At 43.3% G+C, this 22,575-nt stretch overlaps 2 protein-coding genes across 2 annotated transcripts in view; one reads left to right on the top strand and one right to left on the bottom strand.

Annotated features, from left to right (window-relative positions):
* Positions 1 to 22,575, top strand: part of NOL11 (nucleolar protein 11) — a 1,613,635-nt gene that overhangs the window by 650,105 nt on the left and 940,955 nt on the right. The gene's annotated exons all lie outside the window — the stretch shown is intronic.
* DRG1 (developmentally regulated GTP binding protein 1) overlaps positions 1 to 22,575 on the bottom strand; it is a gene marked incomplete in the record, with an annotated part of 230,452 nt that overhangs the window by 187,187 nt on the left and 20,690 nt on the right. The window contains 1 exon segment of the mRNA XM_044085090.1: positions 4,667 to 4,790. Coding sequence (XP_043941025.1) covers positions 4,667 to 4,790 — 124 coding nt within the window.

The following is a 22,575-nucleotide window of genomic DNA, read 5'->3' as shown; positions in this document are numbered from 1 at the left end:
AGGCATTACAAGGTAGTGTCTCTCAAGCGTGCCATAGAAATGACAACCTCTGCTATATGCACTGCCAACAGAAAGCAATGCAAACCCCCCACCCACCACCACCTCTGCAAATGAAGTATAGCACAACCATGCTGTCCGACGGGATGAAGAGGACGCTCTTTGGAGGCGGTCATGTAAAGAAACAATAGACATGTCATTTTTAGCACAATAAGCAAATGCAACTCCCAGGAAAGATTCTGTTCATTGAACTGCCCCCTCTCCAAATTTTAAGGCACACTTTACCTGTAGTAAATGAATCCAAAGTCTGTAGTTGGAATGAGCTTCCTCTGTGAAAGTTTGCTAAACCTAGTTCTTCAGCCAGAATGGGACAGACTTCTGATATCCACACTGGAAATAAAAATGTTGTGACAGATGGATCCAGTGGTGGACCCATATGTGGAATACGAGTAAAACAAATTGATATGGCCACGAGTCCTACAAACCCTGAAATAGGTCTGCTGTAGCTGTGAGCACATTACATTATGTAAAACAGTCAATGCAGTATCAGGATCCTGTGGAGATGAGAAAGCTTAGCAGACTGATGGATCCAAAAATTAGCCTCTGAAAGTGAATGTTCAGATTAAAAACAAAAAGTGGATTTCCTTACAGCACTGGTAGAGTTTTTAATAGAATCTAGAACAGAAGCTGCCATTAAAAGGAAATAATTAGTAGAGCATATAAAATATTACAAGATAACTATAAGAATTAGAGGAGGTTAGAAAAGATTGGAAAGAGAAACTGGATAAGCAATTCACAAAGAAACAATGGAAGAATACATGTAGGTCCTGCAAAATATGCAACAAACTAAGATTTATTTATTTAGTGACAGGGAAGAAAGGTAACATCTTCTGGGAGTGCAGTGAGCTGGCAGACTAAGTATTCCCCATGGGATGCACGGTCAGAGATGCTCGGTGGGCAGATTAGTTTCCCTCGTCACACCAATTTTCTGAGCTATGACGCAGAATCAGAATTGCCTAGACATGGTAAGCTTGCGGTGTCTAATTATGGAGACTGCCAAAAAAGCAATTGCCAGAAAATGGAAATCAAAATCTAAACCTATTATACTAGAATTAGCAGTGAACACAGTAACAGGGACAAAACAACCAGAACTGAAATCTTTAGAAAAGAATAGGAGCAAACCACACAGGAAAAAATGGGAAGTGTGGGAACAATACATGCAGAGGAGGAAAGCCAGCAGGACTTAAACGAGCTATGTAATGTTTGACTGAAAATGACTGGGTAGATTATACGTCTTGCATCCTGTTTGCAAATGGGAGTGTCAGTATGGTTTGTGATGTAAAATGCATGTGTTGAACCTTTTGGTGGTTCATTTGTTGAGAAGCTTTAGTATCTCCTTCCTTGCCAACTATTTTTGATGGGGTGGGACTTTTGGCAAGGGCCACATGGAATGAAAATATTCCCTTATTTACAGGGTGGAACAACTGCATAAGAAAGCAGGATTGCTCCTATCCACCCTTTGCTTCACTGTAGCACCTTGGAGATTGCTGGGGACCCCAGTCTCTGCGCCTGTATCCTTGTCACAAAGCTGTGGGTGTTGCCTGTTCCCTTCTACTGCTCTGGACTGTGCCAAAATCACAATCACATTTCACAGTTTGCTCTCCTAAGGTCTAGGAAAGTTACACCTGTAGAAGGCGAATTTTAAAACTAAAAACAGAGCACCTGGCCATGTCCTTTCACGTTTTGTCAGGTGCTTTTGAGACTTCATAGTCAAACAGGAGTGGCCAATAAGGTAACCTATGTCCTCAGCAGAGGCTGGATGCCTCCCTAGCAGTTGTAGTTGACCAAGTGTACATCTTTGCCATTAATGGACCATCTGGCAATTAGTCAGTTGGTTACGTTAAAGTTAGAAATGTCATTTTAGAAATACACATGATAAAGCTGATTTAGCAACCACTGTGACAGTGGCTTGCATAAAAACCTGCATCCCAAGCCTGTCCACAACTCGAGAAATACTGGAGGGTGAGAAACTTTGGTGGGGGGTCGTTCTGGCAGGTTAAAGCCTGATGGAGGGCTGCATTAAACAGTTATTTTTGCTTTTAGAATCTCCATTAAAAACATTGTACATTTTCCCTGGAAAGTAGAAAATTCAATCCATCTTCTCAGAAACAATGGTCATTATGTCAGAGTTCTCCCATTTTACAGAGATTATCAGCTAAAGAATCTATTACTCAGGGGGGGTTGGAAGTGAAATAGCAGGCTTTTTGCTGGGAGGACTGTCTAAAGGAGACTGGTTCAGACAAACATGCCCAACGCATTATATGGAGAACCTTTCAAAAACCAGGAGGGGGACCTGATCCCATTATATGGAGAACCTTTCAAAAACCAGGATCACCTTGGGGAGGGAGAGGGGGACCTGATCCCCTCCCCAGTCACGGACAAGATTGTGTCTGTGTGTCTGGTCCAAGACTGGTTCTAGGGCACTTTTTGGTAGCATTTCTCCAGCAGTTCTGAAGTGGATTCCAAAATCCTTTTAGCTCGGGGAATAAACTGAGGACATGAAAAAAGCAAAAGGCCAAGACAACATGGTGAGTTGCAGAGCCTGCCAAACAATGAGGGGTAACTGAGGAGCTGTGCTGTGCAGACTGATCCCTTGTGGGTATAAAAAGGACATTACGGAGTTTGTTGAATGGGTTCAGCAGAAGAAAAATCTTGATGCCGGCAGTACAGAGCTTGGAAATACATAGCTCTAGCACCAAAGAGCCTATCATCATCATCACCATCACCACCACCTTCTTTCAGCTGTTCCCATTAGGGGTTGCCACAGCGGATCATCTGTTTCCATTTCTTCCTGCCCTCTGCATCTTGCTCCGTCACACCAACCACCTACATGTCCTCTCTCACCAAATCCATAAACCTTATCTTAGGCCTTCCTCTTTTCCTGTTACCCGGTAGCTTCATCCTTAGCATCTTTTTCCCAATATACTCTGCATCCCTCCTCAGCACATGTCCAAACCAACGTAATCTTGCCTCTCTGGCTTTGTCTCCAAACCTTCCAACCTGGGTTGACCCTCTAATATACTTATTCCTAATCCTGTCCAGCCTCGTCACACCCAGTGCAAATCTTAACATCTTTAATTCTGCCACATCCAGCTCAAACTCCTGCCTTTTTGTCAATGCCACTGTCTCCAACCCATATAACATAGCTGGTCTCACTACCCTCTTGTAGACCTTCTGGTACTTGCCTGTCACAAATCACTCCTGACACTTCTCCACCCACTCAATCCTGCCTGTACTCTCTTCTTCACTGCTCTTCCACACTCACCATTACTCTGAACTACTGATCCCAAGTATTTAAACTCATCCACCTTCGCCACCTCTACTTCCTGCATCCTCACCATTCCTCTATCCTCCCTCTCATTCACACACATATATTCTGTCTTAGTCCTGCTGACCCTCATTCCTCTTCTCTCTAGAGCATATCTCCATCTCTCCAGGGTCTCCTCCACCTGCCCTACTCTCACTACAGATCACAATGTCATCTGCAAACATCATAGTCCAGGGAGAATCCTGTCTGATCTAGTCTGTCAACCTGTCCATCACCACTGCAAATAAGAAAGGGCTCAGAGCTGATCCTCGATGTAATCCCACCTCCACCTTAAACGTATCCGTCACTCCCACCACAGACCTCACCACTGTCGCACTACCCTCGTACATATCCTGTACCACTCTTACATACTTCTCTGACACTTCCGACTTCCTCATACAATACCACAACTCCTCTCTAGGCACCCTGTCATATGCTTTCTCAAAGTCTACAAAAACACAATGTAACTCCTTCTGACCTTCTCTGTACTTCTCCAGCAACACTCTCAGAGCAAACATGCAGACCAAAGAGCCTAATGACAGAAATATTGATACTGGCAGATATGTTGTCAAGAATACTAAAGGAGATACCTCCACCAATGAGAAGACAAGTGTTGGGAAAGAAAGTCAGCACTAGCAGGGCTGCCACTGAAAGTATGGGTTAGAAAAATTGATGCAACTAGCTCCACCCAGACATGGCATACAAAACGTCTTTTGTGGCATGTTGGGCCAGCATACATAATGCTACAGAGTGATCCAGTTCATGTCTCCTGCTCAACGCACCACTGAGATATTCCAAGCCCTGGGGGGGAATAGAACTATGTAGTCAAGCACCTGATGGTCAGCTGGGGATTATGGAAATGGGAGGGAGAGAAAAGCTGCATCTCTACATAAGCAAAACATGTCACAGGATATCAAAATGCCATTTTAAATCCAATCGGCAGTTACTTTACACCAGTCACTGGTATTTACATTAAAAGGGCAAATCCATACAACTACAGCAGGCATGCTTTACTGATGCAAGGCACTGCAGCATGAACAGGGAGTGGGGGTGGGGAGAGTGATGGCACTACAGCTGCACTGAAGGCAAGTGGATTTACTCAGAACTCAATTTTAGCAATTTGAGATAGCCTGAAAAGTAAAGTAAAGTAAAGGTGGGTTTCTTCCTTTCTTTACAAAGAAAATACATATCTTAACGTGGGTACATTTCTTTCTACAACAGCATTGCTACATTTAAAACCTGTGCTCCCACCAGCCACTGTACATCAAACATGAGGTCTGCATCTTCAGACTCATAAGGTACCTTCTCCTGTGCCACCACCAGTGCCTCCCTTTGGTGTGATAAGTTCTCGGCGAAGCTTTGCTACCCGAGCCTTCAACAGACCCAAGTGGTGAGCTGTGGCTTTATTCTTCTGAGTTCTGGCCATCTGTAAAGGACATTCAATAGGTTAGTCCGCAGCAGTATGCAATACCATTTACACTGCAATCAGACTACATCACAGAATGCAACAAACATGAATCAGTCAAGATAAATCACCTCTGAATGCAAGCCATATTTATAGGAGTGGGTATGACCACTTGAAGAGACTAGAAAAACAAAAACAAAAAAAAGTTTAAATGATTTCTCTAAATGCAAAACATACCTAGTAATACTAACAGTTAATAAACATGGATACATTAGCTACACTACATGCAGAAGAGAAACCTCTGCATTCTCAGCAAGTCAAACCACACCAGGAATGGACCCAGAAGTGTCCATCAGTCTCACAATGCCACATCTCCCCTTATCACTCTTCATGTACTGAACATATACCTCTACAACTGCTGCCTCCTGCACTCAAATGCACTGATCATTTTTACAAGCTGCCACCCACTAAAGAAACAAGTTTGCTTTCAGTAAGTAAAGCCACCTTTGAGCAAGATATACAGATCCAAGTTATAACCCTTACTATATACAATTCTTAACCTCTTCCCCCTTAAGCCACATTTAACTAACACTAAATGTTACACAACACAAACAAATTAATACTGTTTTTTTCCTAGGTCATTTTCACCCCACTTCCTGTTGACCATCAAGACCACTCTTGTATGGGGAAAGAGGTCATGTGGAGGGGCCACTCCAAGCAGACAAGGGCTATATGTAACCTTTTATGGCATCTGGGTTAAGAGGGCATGTCTGATGGCTCTAACACCATCCATGAGTGGAGGGCCTAGTGACCCACCAACTACTGATGGCTTTGTGCATTTGTGTTATGTTGCTGATTTTTAAAACTGTTCTTGCTGATTTTTTGCACTTTGTCTGCTGTAGCACAGACTAGATTCAGACTTGCTGAATCTGGTTGTTTGTTAAATTGAACACTAAATCACTATCTTTTGTAGAAGAGGGCACCCCACATCCTTGTGGCAAAGGAGTGCAGTCAGGATTCATCTGCTTGAAGGTTGCTGACAGGAGTCAGTTTTGAACTTTATTAGTTAAAATTGTTTAATTCCGTGTGTTCACTGTTGCTACATAAGCCCCGCAATTGTGCAGGTTTGCTCGTTTTGTTTTAACACAATTAGGTGACTAGCCACTGCTTTGCTGCATTCATCTGTTTATGTGTAGTGCACCATCATGTACTACTGCGCAGCAGGGGTAACCATTGGTGGTTATAGATGCAAAAATTTCAGAAGATAAATTTTCCTGTAGTAGCTGCCAGTGATCTGGCACAGACATCCTTAAATTGAGCTTAGCTGCTCAGAGAGCACCTCAGCTGCGCTTTTGCCCCTTAAGCAGTCCCAAAACCACCAAATCTACAATAGTCTCATACCATTTAGAGAACCCACACTAGCATAGACACTTTATAGAGCTCTCCATTAGTATAGACTTTGCTTAGAGCACCTGGTTATACCACACCCCTCCACTTTCTCTCCACTGTGAAAAAAGGTTTTAACCTAGCATTATGGATGGTCAGTTTCCCCTCCACAAGAATCTGGAATCCTTGCTCCCACGCACAGAACAGTAACACTGAACAAGTTGTCAGCTCGCATACTACACCTCCTTTGCAAACCATGTACTCAAACACACACAAATCATCGTACGTGGAGGTACTCCCCAGAAACCTACCTAAACTCCAGAGACCTTGCAAACACAAACATGCTACACCTAATACAGCACCTAAAGCACTCAATACACCCAAAAACACAAGCATCAGTGTCTCACCAAATAAGCTCCTAAGGCAAAGCACATCTAAACCAAGTTTAGTCATAGGTGACTCCACTGAGAGAGACACACAGATGTCACACTCACCAGGCTGGACAAGGAGGAGGTTACATTCAGCTTGTCTACCAGGTGCCAGGATCCGTCAGATCACTCATGCACTCAAGAAGTACCATTATGACTCCGTCATAGTTCATTTTGGTGTGAGTGGCTTGAGACATACCTCACTGGACTATATGAAGAGACATGACTGAGCTCTCCGAATGTGTGTCCCAGGTAGGGTATGTCCCTAGCCTTGAGCAGCATTCTACCTTCACCTAGGATGATACCACAACATAAAACAAGCATGGATTAACTTCAACAATTGGCTTAGTTTCTGGTGTTATTCCACGGGAATCCAGTTCTTGTCAGCCTGGGAGGACATGGTTGATAAACCACACTGCTTTGCCAGAGATGGTCTTCACCTGTTATCTCTAGGCTTTCGGTTACTGGCCAAGGCACTTACCTCCCCCATAGTGCCTTTTCTAGGCAAGGTCTCAAAAACAACGTGAAACTATTACTCACAAATAAATTAAAAGGTTATGCTGCTAAATGCTAGGAGATTAAATCAGAAAATGCACTCTCTGGAAGCACTTCTCTCCATGGAGGCTTAGGAACTTTAGGCCAATGATCTTTTTGTTTAGGAGCCTTTAGGGCCTCTAATTATTTGATGTTTAACGAGGCATATCCCAAGTGTGACTGCACAGTCTAACTGGCCTGATCAATGCAGAGCACAATGGAGTGATGGGGTAAATAGCTAAATAGGACCTGACAACCGTTGTCACATGATGGTGAAATCAGAGGACGCTATCAACCCAATTATCTAGATCCCTGACTGCCATTTCATTTTACTGTTTTCTACAGTATGGATACAGAGAGAGGCTATCAACCAAATTTTTAGCACACCTTGAGTCTACAAGGCAGAGTTCATTCTGGAGGGTTTGTGTACCTGTGTACCATAGGTAGACAACCAACAATCTGCAGTATTTACTTATTTAAAATAAAATCAAAAACTACCTCAAAACAAAAATGGTTAGGATTCTTTTACAGCCTTAAAAGCTCTACAGAGTGTCAAGATACATCATATTTTGGCAATAAGAAAATTAGTGAAATCACTGCCATTATGGATGCTGCTGGCCTACGTGAACTTAAACCAATTAAGTTTTCCACCCCACCCCAAGAGTCATCCAGCAGCAATACCTGTCACGTTCACAATGCAAGGTCAAACACATTCCTTCTTCCTCTCTTTAGAACTGGGATAGTGGGTTCCATTTTAAAGGTACTTGGCCCTAGAACAATAATGAACTCTTTAAAAGCAAGATACGAAAACTAGCCTTAAGGATCACAACATTCACCCCCCTTTGCACTACAACTAGCATAGCCCCCTCCACATTTGAAGTATTCCCAAAGCATCCCTAAAGAACTCAGAACTTATGCGATAGGTATTTCTTCTCTGTCAAAGTATTTGAAAAGTCACTTACAATCAACTACTCAACCACATTAATAAAAAAAGGGGAAACTTTTACAACCAATTCTGAAACACTTCTGGGTGAGGGTAACACATTCATGGTAATCTCTACAGCAACCATGTCATTACTCAGAATTGGGTTTCCAATTCTGACATTGCCAATTTCCTTATGAACAAAATTCAGTGCCAACTTCACCAAAGAGACTTCTAGTCACATGACTAAAATATAAGAATTCCTTACTCCCCAGATTACCTCTAAAGATTATTTTACTGAAAGTGTTAACCAAGACTAAAAATACTTCCTTCATGGAATCTGACAATATACCTGGCTGCTTAATTAAAAGTGTTAAGTTGAACAGTTTGAGGAGAGTAACTATTGGTTTTGTCCCCAAGTGGTGTTCAACAGCGGTGATGCTCCTTTATACAGGTGGCCTTACAACCAAACAGGGTAATCAGACCTATCAACCTCATCTGCAAAACCACAGCATGCATTATAACATAGCTCAAACTATGAGGAACAAATCTTTGTTATACTTCATCCCCAACAGTTTAGACAGATCTAGCCATCACAAAACTAATGTGAATTTTTTTTCAAAAGGGGTTACAGAGGGCTAGAAATGGTCTACTGTGATCAGTGTACTCAGATAAACAAACCAAAACTGTCTGAAAGGCAGAACCAATACAGTCAGTGGCGGGTGTCATATGAAAGTGACAGACAGCACCCCTCAAAGGCTCTCCTTTTTAGGATTTCTCAGATCTCCAGTGAAGTCTGCAGACAATTGCAAACTGTGGATAATTAAAATCACCATGACCCCCAAATCCTTCAGAATGAAACTTGCACAATGAGCTTAAACTAAATGCTAAAAAGTAACACTTGGTAGATGCAGTTGGGTACCAAGGTACTTACATGATGGTCAAAAGAAAAGGAGCCTTCAATGCAACTGTCGTCAGGAAATCCTTTTCTCTATTCCAGCTAAATTGCCAAAGGAATTTCATCACAGTCTAACGAGGTAATCACTTCCTTATACTCAGTATTTATCAGGCCAATTATAGAGTACAAAACACCCCCCTCCCCACTTTGGGATGCATCTCACTACAAACATTTAGAAAGACCTCAAAAGTTTCTAACCAAAAAGATCACAGGTATCACTCTGGTGGGTAGAGGGATAAAGCCCCAACTACAGACCAGTTCATCCCAGGTTCAGTTAGCAGCTTGGACTGGCAGAGTTAGCATGGGAGCGAAAAGTATACCCACCTGGGGAGCTAGTTATGTGGGCATTCTGTGGTACTCTCTGGTGGAAACTGGGCACATCACGCTGGGAGGGGGGGGACCAAAGAGGGGAAAAGGGTGGTGGGCTGTGTTGAGCTGCTGCAGAGGTGGGGCAACACACTGCACACCATTCAAGGCCTACACCTCAGAGGTAACCGCAGGCACTGCATTAGGAGGGTGAAGTAACGGGTAAGAATCAAGTCAAGAATACCCATGGCTGAAAAGTGATGATCAAGACCTCAGGATGCCCTTAGTTTCAGTGACCAGCCCTAAAGGTATGAGAGAAAGTCCAGGGACAACACAGCAGCTGGCAGACTTGGCATGGATGTGGGGCACGAAGTGGAAGACCATAGGATGAAGCAGGGAGCAGAAAAGAGATCCAAAAAAAAAGATCACAGACTTAGTCCTGCAGATACCAAGAGAGGCTGAAAGCCCTTTCCTTTTACTCAGTGTCATTGAGGGGAATCTCAGTCTTGTTTACCATGCCATTATATAACAAATTACACTCATGTTCTTCTAAAAGTCCAATACCTCCACCAAACTTAAAACCAGGGACCTAAATCTTCACAAATAAAACACAATGGAGCAACAGGTTTATAACCCAGCGCCTCCCAAACCTATGGAATAAAGGTGTCCTCTACATGTTAAGGCAGTGCTGCTCACTATCCTCCTTTAAACTAGATGACTGAAGTGGTCTCCACAAACTTACTCCAGGACTATCCAGTATGGCTCTACTGGAGGACAGGAGTTGCATGACGGAGGGGACTGGCAAGCTGAGAACAGTCATAAGATTCTGGGGGGGGGGTTCTTGGAATGTCTGTGAATCTATGACTGAAGATTACTGGCCATGGAGAAAGCTTTGCTCAAGATCTGTTCTCACTGAGCTCACACAAGCTTTGAGTGTGTGGACCATACTATACTACACAGGAAATTGAAAGTGTGTTAAACTAGGATTAGGGCTGAAACCATCTCCTGTCTAATAGGACCTTTACAGTCAACATGGGAGATAAAGCATCTTAACTTCATGATTAACACGACAGTCAATTCCAGGATCATCCATGCCAGGCCAAGTGAAGGTGGGCAGATCATTACAGAGAAAGGATCCAATTCTATTACACTATTCTATATCTAAGTGACATCACAAACATCCTGCAGCATTCACACTATGCCAATGACATCAGAAACAGAGTAGGCCCCATCCACAATGCACATTCAAAACAATGCAAAAAGTCTCCTAGTTATGTAACTAGATATTATAAATTTAGTACTACAAAGAACATTACTTCACACCTGCTAAAAGTTAGCAAACTAACCTATTGCCTTAGTAACTCCAAATAAAATAAATACTTAACGGCTTGCTCTAGACTGCAACATGGACCTAAAAACAAACACACTTAGCATGACAGTGGACAAGGTAGGCAAGCAATTACTAAGGCCTGGAATTCCACACCTGTATCCATCAGATCAATACTTTCCCTCCCATCCTTAAACAACATTCTGAAATACTTTCTAGCCAAAAGCTGTGTCTGCTCTAATTCAACACCAGGATAAAATTTATTCCCTAATGTGAATGGAAGTACCTATTCGTACCGTATACCTCCTTACTCTCCCTTCTTCACTCACTTCCTTACTTCTATTAATTTCTCTCCTGGCTTTACGTCTAAATATAGCATAAGCCTGCTTTTCTCTCACTTCGTACTGCAATTCCTGTTTGTATACTAACTAACCTTTAATTTCTGTATAAACTGGCTAAAATTTCTCTAAATATTAAATCATTGTCACACGACTTGTATCTATTCTCAACCAGTGTTTTCTTATAGTGTCTAACTTGTTATAATTACTTAAACTGTAGACGCTTTTTATATTTTAGAAGATTATAAAACTACCTTTTTTTAAAAGCACCTTCCATATAATCAAATGTCAGTAAATAAGTTAAAGCCTCCTACAAAGGCTGCCAACCTCAGCAATCAAAGGATTCATTATTTATCTGGCCTATGCACTCATTATTAGAAAACATTAAATTCAAATCACTACAAATAGTATTAGCCTCTTCATTCAATAGACTTTCCAGAAGCAAGCCAATCTCTGTGCCTCACTTAAACTGGTTACCAGTCTCAGCTTAAATTTTGCTACTTTCTACATTTACTTTCAAGCTTCCAATAAAAAAATACTGCCCCAGCTTGAGGAATACTAATAGCAAACATCATGTATGCAGTAAAGTAACACCCCAGCTTGAGGAATACTAACAGCAAACATCATGTATGCAGTAAAGTAACACCCCAGCTTGAGGAATACTAACAGCAAACATCATGTATGCAGTAAAGTAACACCCCAGCTTGAGGAATACTAACAGCAAACATCATGTATGCAGTAAAGTAACAACCCTATGGAGAGATAAAGCCTTGATCACAACCCAGGTGACCCAAGTTATATTAGCAGCTCTGGTGCTCTGGTGTTTGACAGAGCTAGCAGGAAGGATGGGTTATTCTTATCCTGGGGGGGGGGGGGCTGATGCTGGCAACTCTCCCCAATTGTGTACAGGCATAGGCTAGTGTTCAGAAAAGCTGGACGTCAAGCCAAAGGGGCAGGACAGACCATCGCTGCACACCTCTTACGGCTCATATTCCCTATGCCTAGCCAGCCGTAACTAGTGCTACATTGGGGAAGACCCTGAGGAGGACTGTGGACTCCAGACACCCAGTCCACACCTCTGCTGAGTGTAAGTGTATAACCCATAAGTAGAGTCTACAGATGGAAGGTGGAGAGACTTGATGGGCAGGGAGGAGTAACTCAAAAGGAAAAAATGGGGGTAAGGAAACAAGAAAAAAAGTGCAACAGCCAACTGCAACCACCTACCAACGAACCTTAGAAACATATCAAATTCAAAAGGGAGGACTGTGATCACTGTCCAGTTATAACTGGTTATGTGTTCTAAATATGGATGCTAAGAAATCTACTGCTAGCGAAGCCCGAGAGGAGAATCTTGCATCATACTGATAACACAAAGGGTTGTGATTGATGAAATCCAATCATAATGTTTTGTAGTGCATGGAGTTGCATTTGCTTCAGTTACTAACAATTGCAGAGGGGGAGGGAAAAAAAAACTCATGGCCAATAAAGCACTTCACTGATTGTTGGGTAAAGAATTCTGGACAAATCCAAAAACAGACAATCAAAATTTGGTGCAGTTTTTAAAGTTAACAGGTTTTGCATCAATGTGCCTTTTTCTGAACAGAAAGTATGAAACTTGTCTGTTATTTACCAGAAAAATCAAACATTTTACAAAAGACAGGGCAAAAATCAGGGTTAGCTGAGAAGCATGAACAGCAGGCAGAAATGAAAGGCTCCTCTGTACAGCTAACTTTAGACTGGCACTGTGGCAGAAGTGAGTTGAGCTATTAACTTTTAAAAGCGGTTTTACCGTCTACCATTGTTCTTTGCCAGCCTGTGCAATCCTTAGTCCCTAGAGTAATACCCAATCTTAGTACTTAAAGCTTGTTAAGGACTCCTAAGATAACATCTTAAAAGAAGCAAAGCCATTCAACAAATTTATTCACCCTCCTAATTTCCGAAGGTAAATCACAGTGCTCTATGCACAGCATTACATCCCCAAGTGCCCTACCACTGCTTTCGGTTCACGGACTATACCGCACTCTTTTGTGGCTAAAAAGGAGGGACTTGTTTATGTGTTTAAAACACCAACACTCATACTGGGCAACTTCAACCACCCCCTCCATTAACTGGGAAAACTACTAAACACTTTCTGGAATTTATTCATTCCAATGCCCTGGACCAGCTTGTTCTTACCCCCACTCGAGGCAGCAACATCCTTGCCCTGGTCAATACCAACACTGGCGACCGTTGCTCTACACCAATAGTCAACTCCTCCCTGTTTAGATCCAATCACAAGCTAATCACCTTGGAAATCCACATCCCTCCCACACCCCCAACAAAGGTAACCACCATGAAAAACTTCTTCAAAGCTAACTTTGGGCTCCTAAAAACAGAGGTGGATAGCTTCACAGCACCCATGCAAATGGAGAATAGTTGCATGACCACCAAATCATACACCAATGCACTGCACAAACACGTACACAAATGTATGGATCTTGCCATAACCAATGGAACCAAGATGCTCTCCTCAAAAGAAATAAAAAAGGAAGCCAATCTGCTGGTCCCCTGCCATAAACAAACTTTTTAACAGGAGTGGGAAACTGATGCGGAATAAGGTGAAGTCCCAAGACTGAAAAAACTCCCTAATCAGCCTCAAAAGGTTGAGATCCCTCATCAAATCCACTAAAGCTAGCTATGAAAACCAAACTGCAGCAGATAGTAAAGACAAACCACAAGGCCTTCTATAGTTCTCCATGGCAATACCCAGATTTGCTCTGAGCTACTGCACAATGGTACCTCCTATACCGAGCCAACAGATATTGCAAATGTACTGGCAGTCAGATTCAGTGCTAACTTTACCCCTCTCTCCCCCCAAAGGGCCAATCACAATACCAGTAGATTTCCAGGCACCCAGTATTACTGCTGCACGGGTTAAAACAGCACTGTCCAAGGCCAAGAATACTGCTTCTATGGGACCTGACAGTATCCCTGGCTGTGTTCTACATGAACTACAGAGTGAACTGGCACCTCACCTGTGTGCCCTGTTCAATCACAGCCTCACCACAGGTTTGACCCTACCAAATGGCGCACTGCTACAGTCATCCCTCTCCACAAAGGAGGAGTGACTACAGACCCCGGGAACTATCACCCCATTAGCCTGACGAGTCCGATATGCAAAGCTATGGAACGCATCATCATGGACCTAATAAACAAGGCTATAGGGAATCTCCAAACTCTGGATCCCACACAGTCTGGTTTTGTGAAGGGTAGATCATGCCTGCACAACTTTGTCGACTTCTCTGAGTCAGTCACCAGAGCTGTGGATGAAGGTAAGGTGGCTCATACACCCTACCTTGATCTGGCCAATCCCTTTGATACCAATCTCCACTCAGGAATCATAGAAAAACTTACTAAGCTAGGCATCAACCACAAGTCAGACTACCGACCAGTCACGAGTGGAGTCCCACAGGGTTCGGTCCTGGGTCCTCTCCTGTTTGGCGTTTACTTCTCTCAAGTACAGAAAGGCCTCAATGAGTCCAATGACTGGTGTCATAACCATGGCCTTAAGCTCAAGGCCAAAAAAGTGCCTTCATCCCCTTTGGGAAAAACCCATTTCCTTGAATTACCACATTGATGTTAGTCCACTGAACACATAAGGCGTTAAGAGATCTGGAAACACAGATTGACAGCAACCTCTCTTTTGACCACCACGTTGCCACTGGGGTCAGAAAGTCCTATGTGGCACATTACTAAGGGTTTTGCATCTAGGAAGAAAGAGGTCACCGCCTCCCCTCTACTCTTCCCAATCATCGAGAACAATGCCCCATTTTGCATGTACCTCACTAGACACTCGCAACAACTGGAGAGGCTGCAAAAGTACCTCACAAAGAGGATCCTAAGCCTTAAACACTTGTTCTATATGGACAGACTCAAAAAAATCCAACTATTCTCGGTCTCATATCGCCTACTTAGAGGCGATCTCTGCTTGACTTACAAAGCCATGACTGACCCAGCTGTTGCAAATGCTACATCTGAAGAAATCCCAATCCCTCCGCACCACACACTCCAAAGACCTCAACATCATTACTACAATCAACAGAACATGCTGGAGGGACAGGTTCATAACCCAGAGACTGCCCGCCTTCCTCGACTAGTTTAGACCAGTTTACAGGCATTGCTGTATTCTGGGCTGTGGTGTAGTTCCTATGTTGTCCATTACCTTACTTGGATAGAGGGATGTTTCTTTGCTCAACAGTGGGAGTGGGGAGCCTTGAGCAGCCTACCTGTCCTTGTAGGAAGTGACCTCAGCACAAGAAGCAGTAGTAATTGGTTGTTTTGGACCATTTCTAGCTCTTTTGTAGTTCACAGTTTAAAATCCGCATTTGCACGGCTTTGCGCGGTTGTGCGCATAGCCAGTTAAATTCTTTCTGGCTCCGCCAAGTCTGCTCTTCAAATTTTCCCTTAAGGAAGCTCTACTCTTAGTATAACCAGACTACTTACTATATTATAAGCCTAGCACTTGTTCTCAATACTTCTCTACTAAGTAAGCACTCTCGTACTACGTAAAGCACTACATCTACTTACCACCCCTGTGAATATCCACTTCCCTTAAAGGTACAGTACTCCCTTATACAGTTCTAGCATGTCGAGTGGTAGATTACTGGCGTCATTACCAGTTCAGCTGGTCAATCTGGATATCTTGAGACAATGCTACAACTGTCTCATGTACACAGACAACCCTCTCCTACCCCCAACAAACACAAATACATGTGAGAGATGCAACTATATAGCCAAACTGGAGGCTGAACTCTCTCAACTCAGGGCTGGCATGACCAGACAGGAGGAGATGGCAACCACACACACACACACACACACACACACACACACACACACACACACACATCCCAGTCCCACATAGACCTACCACAACTGCAAACCAAACACATAAAAACACAAAGACATACTCGGAGGCTCTAACAAAAAACTTACCAAAACAACAGAGGCTCCCAAAGCAGACACCCAAAAATCCACCACCTCAAAACAAAACACATGCAACACATACTTCAATAAATCAGTGTGTCAACCAATCACAGCCCTTAAGGCCAAACACCTTGCCTGATACACTAGTAATAGGTGACTCTATAGTCAGACACACTGATGTCCCGCTGACCAAGGAGAAGGTGACTGTGAGCTGTCTATCGGGAGCTAGGATCCGCCACATAACACACGCACTCAAGTCACTCCAAAGCAAGTACAAATATGACTCAGTCATTGTCCATGCTGGTGTGAATGACCTGAGACGTACCTCCCTGGACTACATGAAAAGAGACAGAGGAGCTCTCCGATTATGTAGCCCAGGCTGGTATGACCCTGACCCTGAGCAGCATCTTGCCCTCACCAAGAATGATACCACAATACAAAGACAAAATGATCAGCTTTAACAATTGGCTCAAGTACTGGTGTCATTCTAAGGGGATCCAATGTCTGTCTGCCTGGGATGACATGTTGGACAAGCCACGCTGCTTCGCAAGGGATGGCTTACACCTGTCACCACTGGGCTTCCGGATATTGGCTAAGGCTCTTGCCACCCCCATAGTGCCTTTTTTAGGCAAGGCTCAAAAGACAAACCCACCTCCTTAGAAAACAATAATGGAAAAAAACTAAGGGTAATGCTGCTCAACGCCAGAAGTCTAAATCTCAAGATGCAGGCACTTGATGCACTCCTCAGCATGGAGAACATAGACGTCTGTGCAGTAACTGAAACCTGGTTCAAGGCTCCTGAGAGCACCCCAGCGCTACCAGGCTATACCTCGTATCATGCTTTTTGGCCCCAAAACCCGGGCCGAACCACAAAGGGAGGGGGAGTGTCCATATTCAATCAAGGACACCCACAGCTCCAGGTTAGTAGAAACACATGAAGCATCAGAGACCATACAGGTGCAACTAACCATAGGCAAAACTGCTATACAACTGGTAGCATGTTACAGACCACCCTCCCAATCTCAAGAACTCCACTCAGCCTTCCTGAAGACATTGGAGGATATGAATGTATCACAACATACCATCATACTGGGAGACTTCAACTACCCAAACATAGATTGGGTACATTATTCTAGCCCTAATACCCTAGCCCAAAGGTTCCTGGAATTCATAAATTCAAATGCACTGGAACAACTAGTCACCTCTCCCACTAGGGGAGATAATATACTAGACCTGATCATCACAAACATGGGGACAAAATGCTCCACACCGTAAGTATACCCCTCACTAGTGAGATCTGACCACAAACTAATCACCCTGGATATACATATCCCACCTCCACCCCCAGCACAAAAGACCACAGTGAAAAACTTCTCAAAAGCAGACTTCACTCTTCTTAAGACTGAGATGGTATCCTTCAAGTCCACTGTGCCAGTGGATACCACATCCCACGATGCCGAATCCTTCACAAATGCTTTCTATGGACATCTCCAAGGATGCATGGATCATGCAATCCCAAACAAATCCAAGTCCCTCTCCACCAAAGGGAAGCATCCTGTCTGGTGGACCTCAGCCATAAACAAATTGTATAACAAAAGAAGGAAGCTACTGCACGTCAGAGCAAAATCCCATGAAGGGAAGACATCTCTGATCAACATTAGCAGAAAACTACGTTCTCTCATAAAAACATCCAAGGCCAACTTAGCGATTTTTCTCTCAAAGTACACTAAAGATAACCACAAAGCCTTCTTCAGCTATGTTAGAAACCTGGGCGGAAACCCTCAGATATGCTCAGAGTTGGTTCACAACAATAAAAAATACACTGAACCCACAGATATTGCCAACATTCTGGCTGACAGGTTCAGTGCAAATTTCTCCCCTCCTTCACCCCCAAAAGAAGAAATACTTATCCCAGCTGAATGTAATCTCCCTGTCATCTCAGATGTCCAAGTGAGAACAGTCCTAAACAAAGCAAAAAACACAGCATCAATGGGACCTGACGGTATCCCGGGTTGCATGTTACGTGAACTCCAAGAGGAGCTAAACCCACACACAAAAATTCTATTTAACCTTAGCCTTACTTCGGGATATGTACCTGAACACTGGCGTACAGCAACAGTGGTCCCACTCCACAAGGGGGGTGCCTCTACAGATCCTGGAAACTACCGCCCCATAAGCTTAACCAGCCTGGTCTGCAAAGCTATGGAAAGAATCATTATGGAACTCATAAAAAGAGACATAGGGGACCTACAGACACTTGACCCCACCCAGTTCGGCTTTGTAAAGGGCAGATCCTGCCTCTTAAACCTGGTTGACTTTTTCGAAACAGTCACTAGAGCCATTGACGAGGGCAAAGCAGTCCATACAGCATACCTGGACTTGGCAAAGGCCTTCGACACAATACCCCACTCAGGCATCATAGATAAGCTCAACAGCTTAAATGTAAACCCTTATGTCACTAGATGGGTTGCAAACTGGCTAAAGGACAGAACCCATAAAGTTAAAATCGCTGGAGCAATGTCAGACTCAAAGCCAGTCACAAGTGGTGTCCCACAGGGATCTGTCCTGGGACCCCTCTTGTTCGGCATTTATTTCTCAGATGTTAAAGCAAACACGGGAGGGCTGTGGCTGACAAAGTTCGCAGATGACTGCAAACTAGGCACCATAGTCGATACACCAGCAGACACACACATCCTACAAAAAGGCCTCACAGAAACGGACAACTGGTGTCGGAGTCACGGCCTTAAACTAAATACCAAATAAATGTATAGTCATCCCCTTTGGGAAAAACAAAGTACCCACAAATTATCACATAGACAGCAACCCACTGAGTACTGAAAAAGTAATCAGAGACCTAGGGACCCAAGTTGACAGCGACCTCTCATTGGATACCCACGTTGCCAAAGTGGTTAGAAAAACATTCTACCTTGCACACCTCATCATGAAGGGATTCACATCCAGATCCAAGGATGTCATTGTACCCCTATATTCCTCCCTCATCAGACCCATGATTGAGAACAATGCCCCATTTGGTATGTACCTCACCCGGCATTTGCAACAGCTGGAGAGACCACAAAAGTACCTCACCAAGAAGTCTCCAACATAGGTCTTATTCTGTCAGACTAAAGAAACTTCAGCTCTATTCAGTATCATACCGCCTGCTCAGAGGTGATCTCTGCCTGACGTACAAGGCCATGTCCAATCAGGATCTGATGGACATGCTCCACCTCAAAAAATCCAAGTCCATCAGGACCACGAGAGCTAAAGACTTAAACCTCGGCACAAGTATGAATAGGACATGCTGGAGGGATAGATTCATAACCCAGAGGCTTCCCATGCTTTGGAACAAGATCCCAGTTCGTATTAGGCAGAGCCCCTCACTGACTCTCTTCAAGAGAAATCTTGATGAGTGGATGGGAGATCGTAAGTTTACCCCAGGGATCACATCTGCGTCACTGCTAGACAGGGACACAGTAAACTAATTCTATTATATAAGGGGACCTTCATTGTGTCACTACTAGACACAGTATTCTAAATGTATTCTGTACATTTTTGTACCATTTCATGGGGTGGCAAATGGCCACATATATGTATATGTATATGTATATATATATATACATATATGTCAAGCAGAGCACCTCACTGGCCCTCTAAGAGAAATCCTGATGTGTGGATGGGAAGGGGATCACTCCAGTGGCTCTACTTGACAGAGGCACTGGGAACCAAGGTTAGTTGGCACAATGCCAGGGTAATCCTATGGGCTAGGCCTGTAAAGGCTCCAGGGCCATTAGCCTAGTACACACCTATGAACCTATAGACAAATAGCACAAATCAAAGAGTCACTGAAAAATGTAGATACTGTCAAGGGAGAGATTCTTAAACTAATAAAATGGGAACACTCAAGAATACATAAGTAAATGAGAACATTTTATGTAAGAAGAACACAACTTCACTGAAGACAGAGCATACTATAGAAACAAAGATTTGCAAAGTGCTGCAGAGGCATTATTACAGCAACAAGTGTCAATACAGGGGTCAAACACCATTGTGAAGACCAGAACTGTGGGTCTTGAAATTGTGAAAAGGGATTTGGTATTTGCCTGTTCCGAGAGGTAAAGCAAGCAACTTCAAAGGGTTAGAAGTTGGAGGAAAAACACAGGGTGGTTATTTAAAATGCAATTTCATTCAGACCTCTGTGGTAAAGTCTCTGGAAAACTAATCATTCCATAACTTGATATCAGCAGTTTGGAAGCACTAACACTGTTGTTGCACCAAGTTAAGCTGTGATACACTGAATAAAGCCAGCATGCGATTACGTATGAAGTGCGGGGGAAAAAAAAAAAAAAACTTTTAAGCAAGACTGAGTACTATACAAGGTCTTCGAAGGTCTCCATTTTTGAGTCCATAAGGCAAACAAATTAGTCTGTCCCTTTCCTGGGCTACTGAGATCCTCCAAGGGATATATTCTGAAATCATCTCAAATAATAATGGTCTTACCTTGGGGCAGAACATCCCCCAACTAACAGACTGGCCTAAATGATGTAGAAAGCGCATGACCTGCTGTACTGGTCACTGGGGCTCATTTAATCGGGAAATATGGGCAAGGACGAGGCCGAGTAAGAGGAGAATGCTTTTTTCTAATGAAGAGGGACAGGATTTCCTTAAAGGAGTGCCCTCTGGGTGAAACAAGATAGTGCTGCAGATGCACTGGCATTTTGGAGCAAGTACAAATTGCAGCTGCTTAGAATATGTGCAGCATCCACCTTCCAAAAATCAGTGTAACATAAGCCAGGATATTACAAAAAGTCCGGGGCCACCTGCTCGCTGGATACATCTTGGCCAAGACCTCTCTTCTCAAAATGAGACAGGAGTAGCTTGATGTTAGGTAGAGGGGTCTAGACATAAAAAAAATATTCACACTCAATATCCAGGCAACTTTACTATGACTGAAACAGAAACTTTCACTCTGACATAAAACTCTGAATGATTTCTAGCTTGCATGGTCATGTGAGCCTCTAAATTTAGATGAAGAGCCAATCAGCTGGTCATACTATCAAACCTCCAGGTTCGTTAGGACATCATACATATGAACTTGTCCTGCAGAGTTGGTAACCACTTATTAGGAACCCTTACTCCCAAGGCACAAAACCAAAAGAAATCATTAGGAATTTAAATCAGTCTTCCTATAGGTCTACATTTGATCCCCTCTCCACTTGCAACCTACGCAGCCCTGACAGCAAGTTACTTGCTAAGACAATGTTACTAAGCCTTGCAACCTGCGCAGCCCTGACAGCAAGTTACTTGCTAAGACAATGTTACTAAGCCTCATATGAAAACTGGCTTCAACCCAGATAAACCAAGTTAACATGTAAATAAATAATCTAGGACCTCACACGAATAATGGAAAGGATGCAAGCCAACCAAAGATCACAGTGGTTCCCGACCAAGCGTGTGAGGCTCACCAGGGAGGATGGAAGGAGTAGTCACTGTCAGCTCGCCCATCTTGGGGGTGAGGAAGGTGGTGGTGAATCACCACTTTGCCACTTGGCAAAAGCAAACAGTGTTACATGCATCATGGACCTGGGAAGCGCACACTGCTACAGTGCAAAAACCTATTCAGGTGAATACAGCACACAAAGGCATCTTGATCCCAGGGGCAATAGCATGCAATGGAGTTAAAGAGCTGCTGAAGGGTAAGAGGGTGCTCCACTAAGGAAAGGTAGGCCTCCCCATAGGACCAGTATTACTCCCTACCTCAACTCTTACCAAAAGGTGAAGAGGGGGATTAAAGCAAATTTTGAAGCATCAATGTTACATCCGTATAGCATTTTTGCAGGTGGCCATCAGTCACTTCCCCAGATCTGTGAAGGGAAGTTTGCAAATTAAGATAGAAAAATAGTTAGATCAGTACATAAATTCACTGCCTGCAAGATTCCATTTTGTATTCGAGAATCCAAGCACATTACTGAAACTGCAAGAAGTTAGAAGAGATGTAGCGAATAGCAGCATTCAAACAAGGTACAGACGCAGTGGCACATGTTATTTAAATGCCTGGAAACACGTCAAGTACTTGACAAAAGGTTAGAGCTGGAGCAGTGTCTGGGTCTATCCTCTGTAGCTAAAGAGTATTAGGACCATTCAGCAATTCAAACTCCCTCAAGATGCCTAGTACCTCCATCTGATAATACACCAAACTTCTTTACTCAGATGCAAACTTAACTATTCTAAAAGTACACTTAACTATTCTAAAAGTACACATGCACGCAAGACACACAAGATCATCCAAGGCCAAGACAAGGGAAGGTGGGTAGGACAGCTGCAGAAAAGTAACCCAATTCTATTAAACTATATTAGGAAAGGAAAGGAAGGAAAAGTAGATGCATCTTTATGAGTTAAGAGTTATAATCTCCTCCTATTGGGTCGGAGTCCCGAACAAACCCAAGATTATGGTAGTTCCAACAGCAATAATGATCTAGAGATTAGATACCATTTTAATGCTTTGCAAAAGGTATTTAGTTAATACCCAATAGCTGCTGTACAATCAGCTCTTACAGTGAGACGTAGCAAGCTCAGGTAACAAATTATGACAAAAATGAATGTAACTGGATACCTGACAAAAGTAACTGGATCCTTTTTTTCTATGTC

The sequence above is a fragment of the Protopterus annectens genome, chromosome 10.part0, assembly GCF_019279795.1.
Source record: "Protopterus annectens isolate FY-2018-M chromosome 10.part0, PAN1.0, whole genome shotgun sequence".
Taxonomy (NCBI): Eukaryota; Metazoa; Chordata; order Ceratodontiformes; family Protopteridae; genus Protopterus; species Protopterus annectens.
This window is presented reverse-complemented; position numbering and strand designations above follow the sequence as displayed.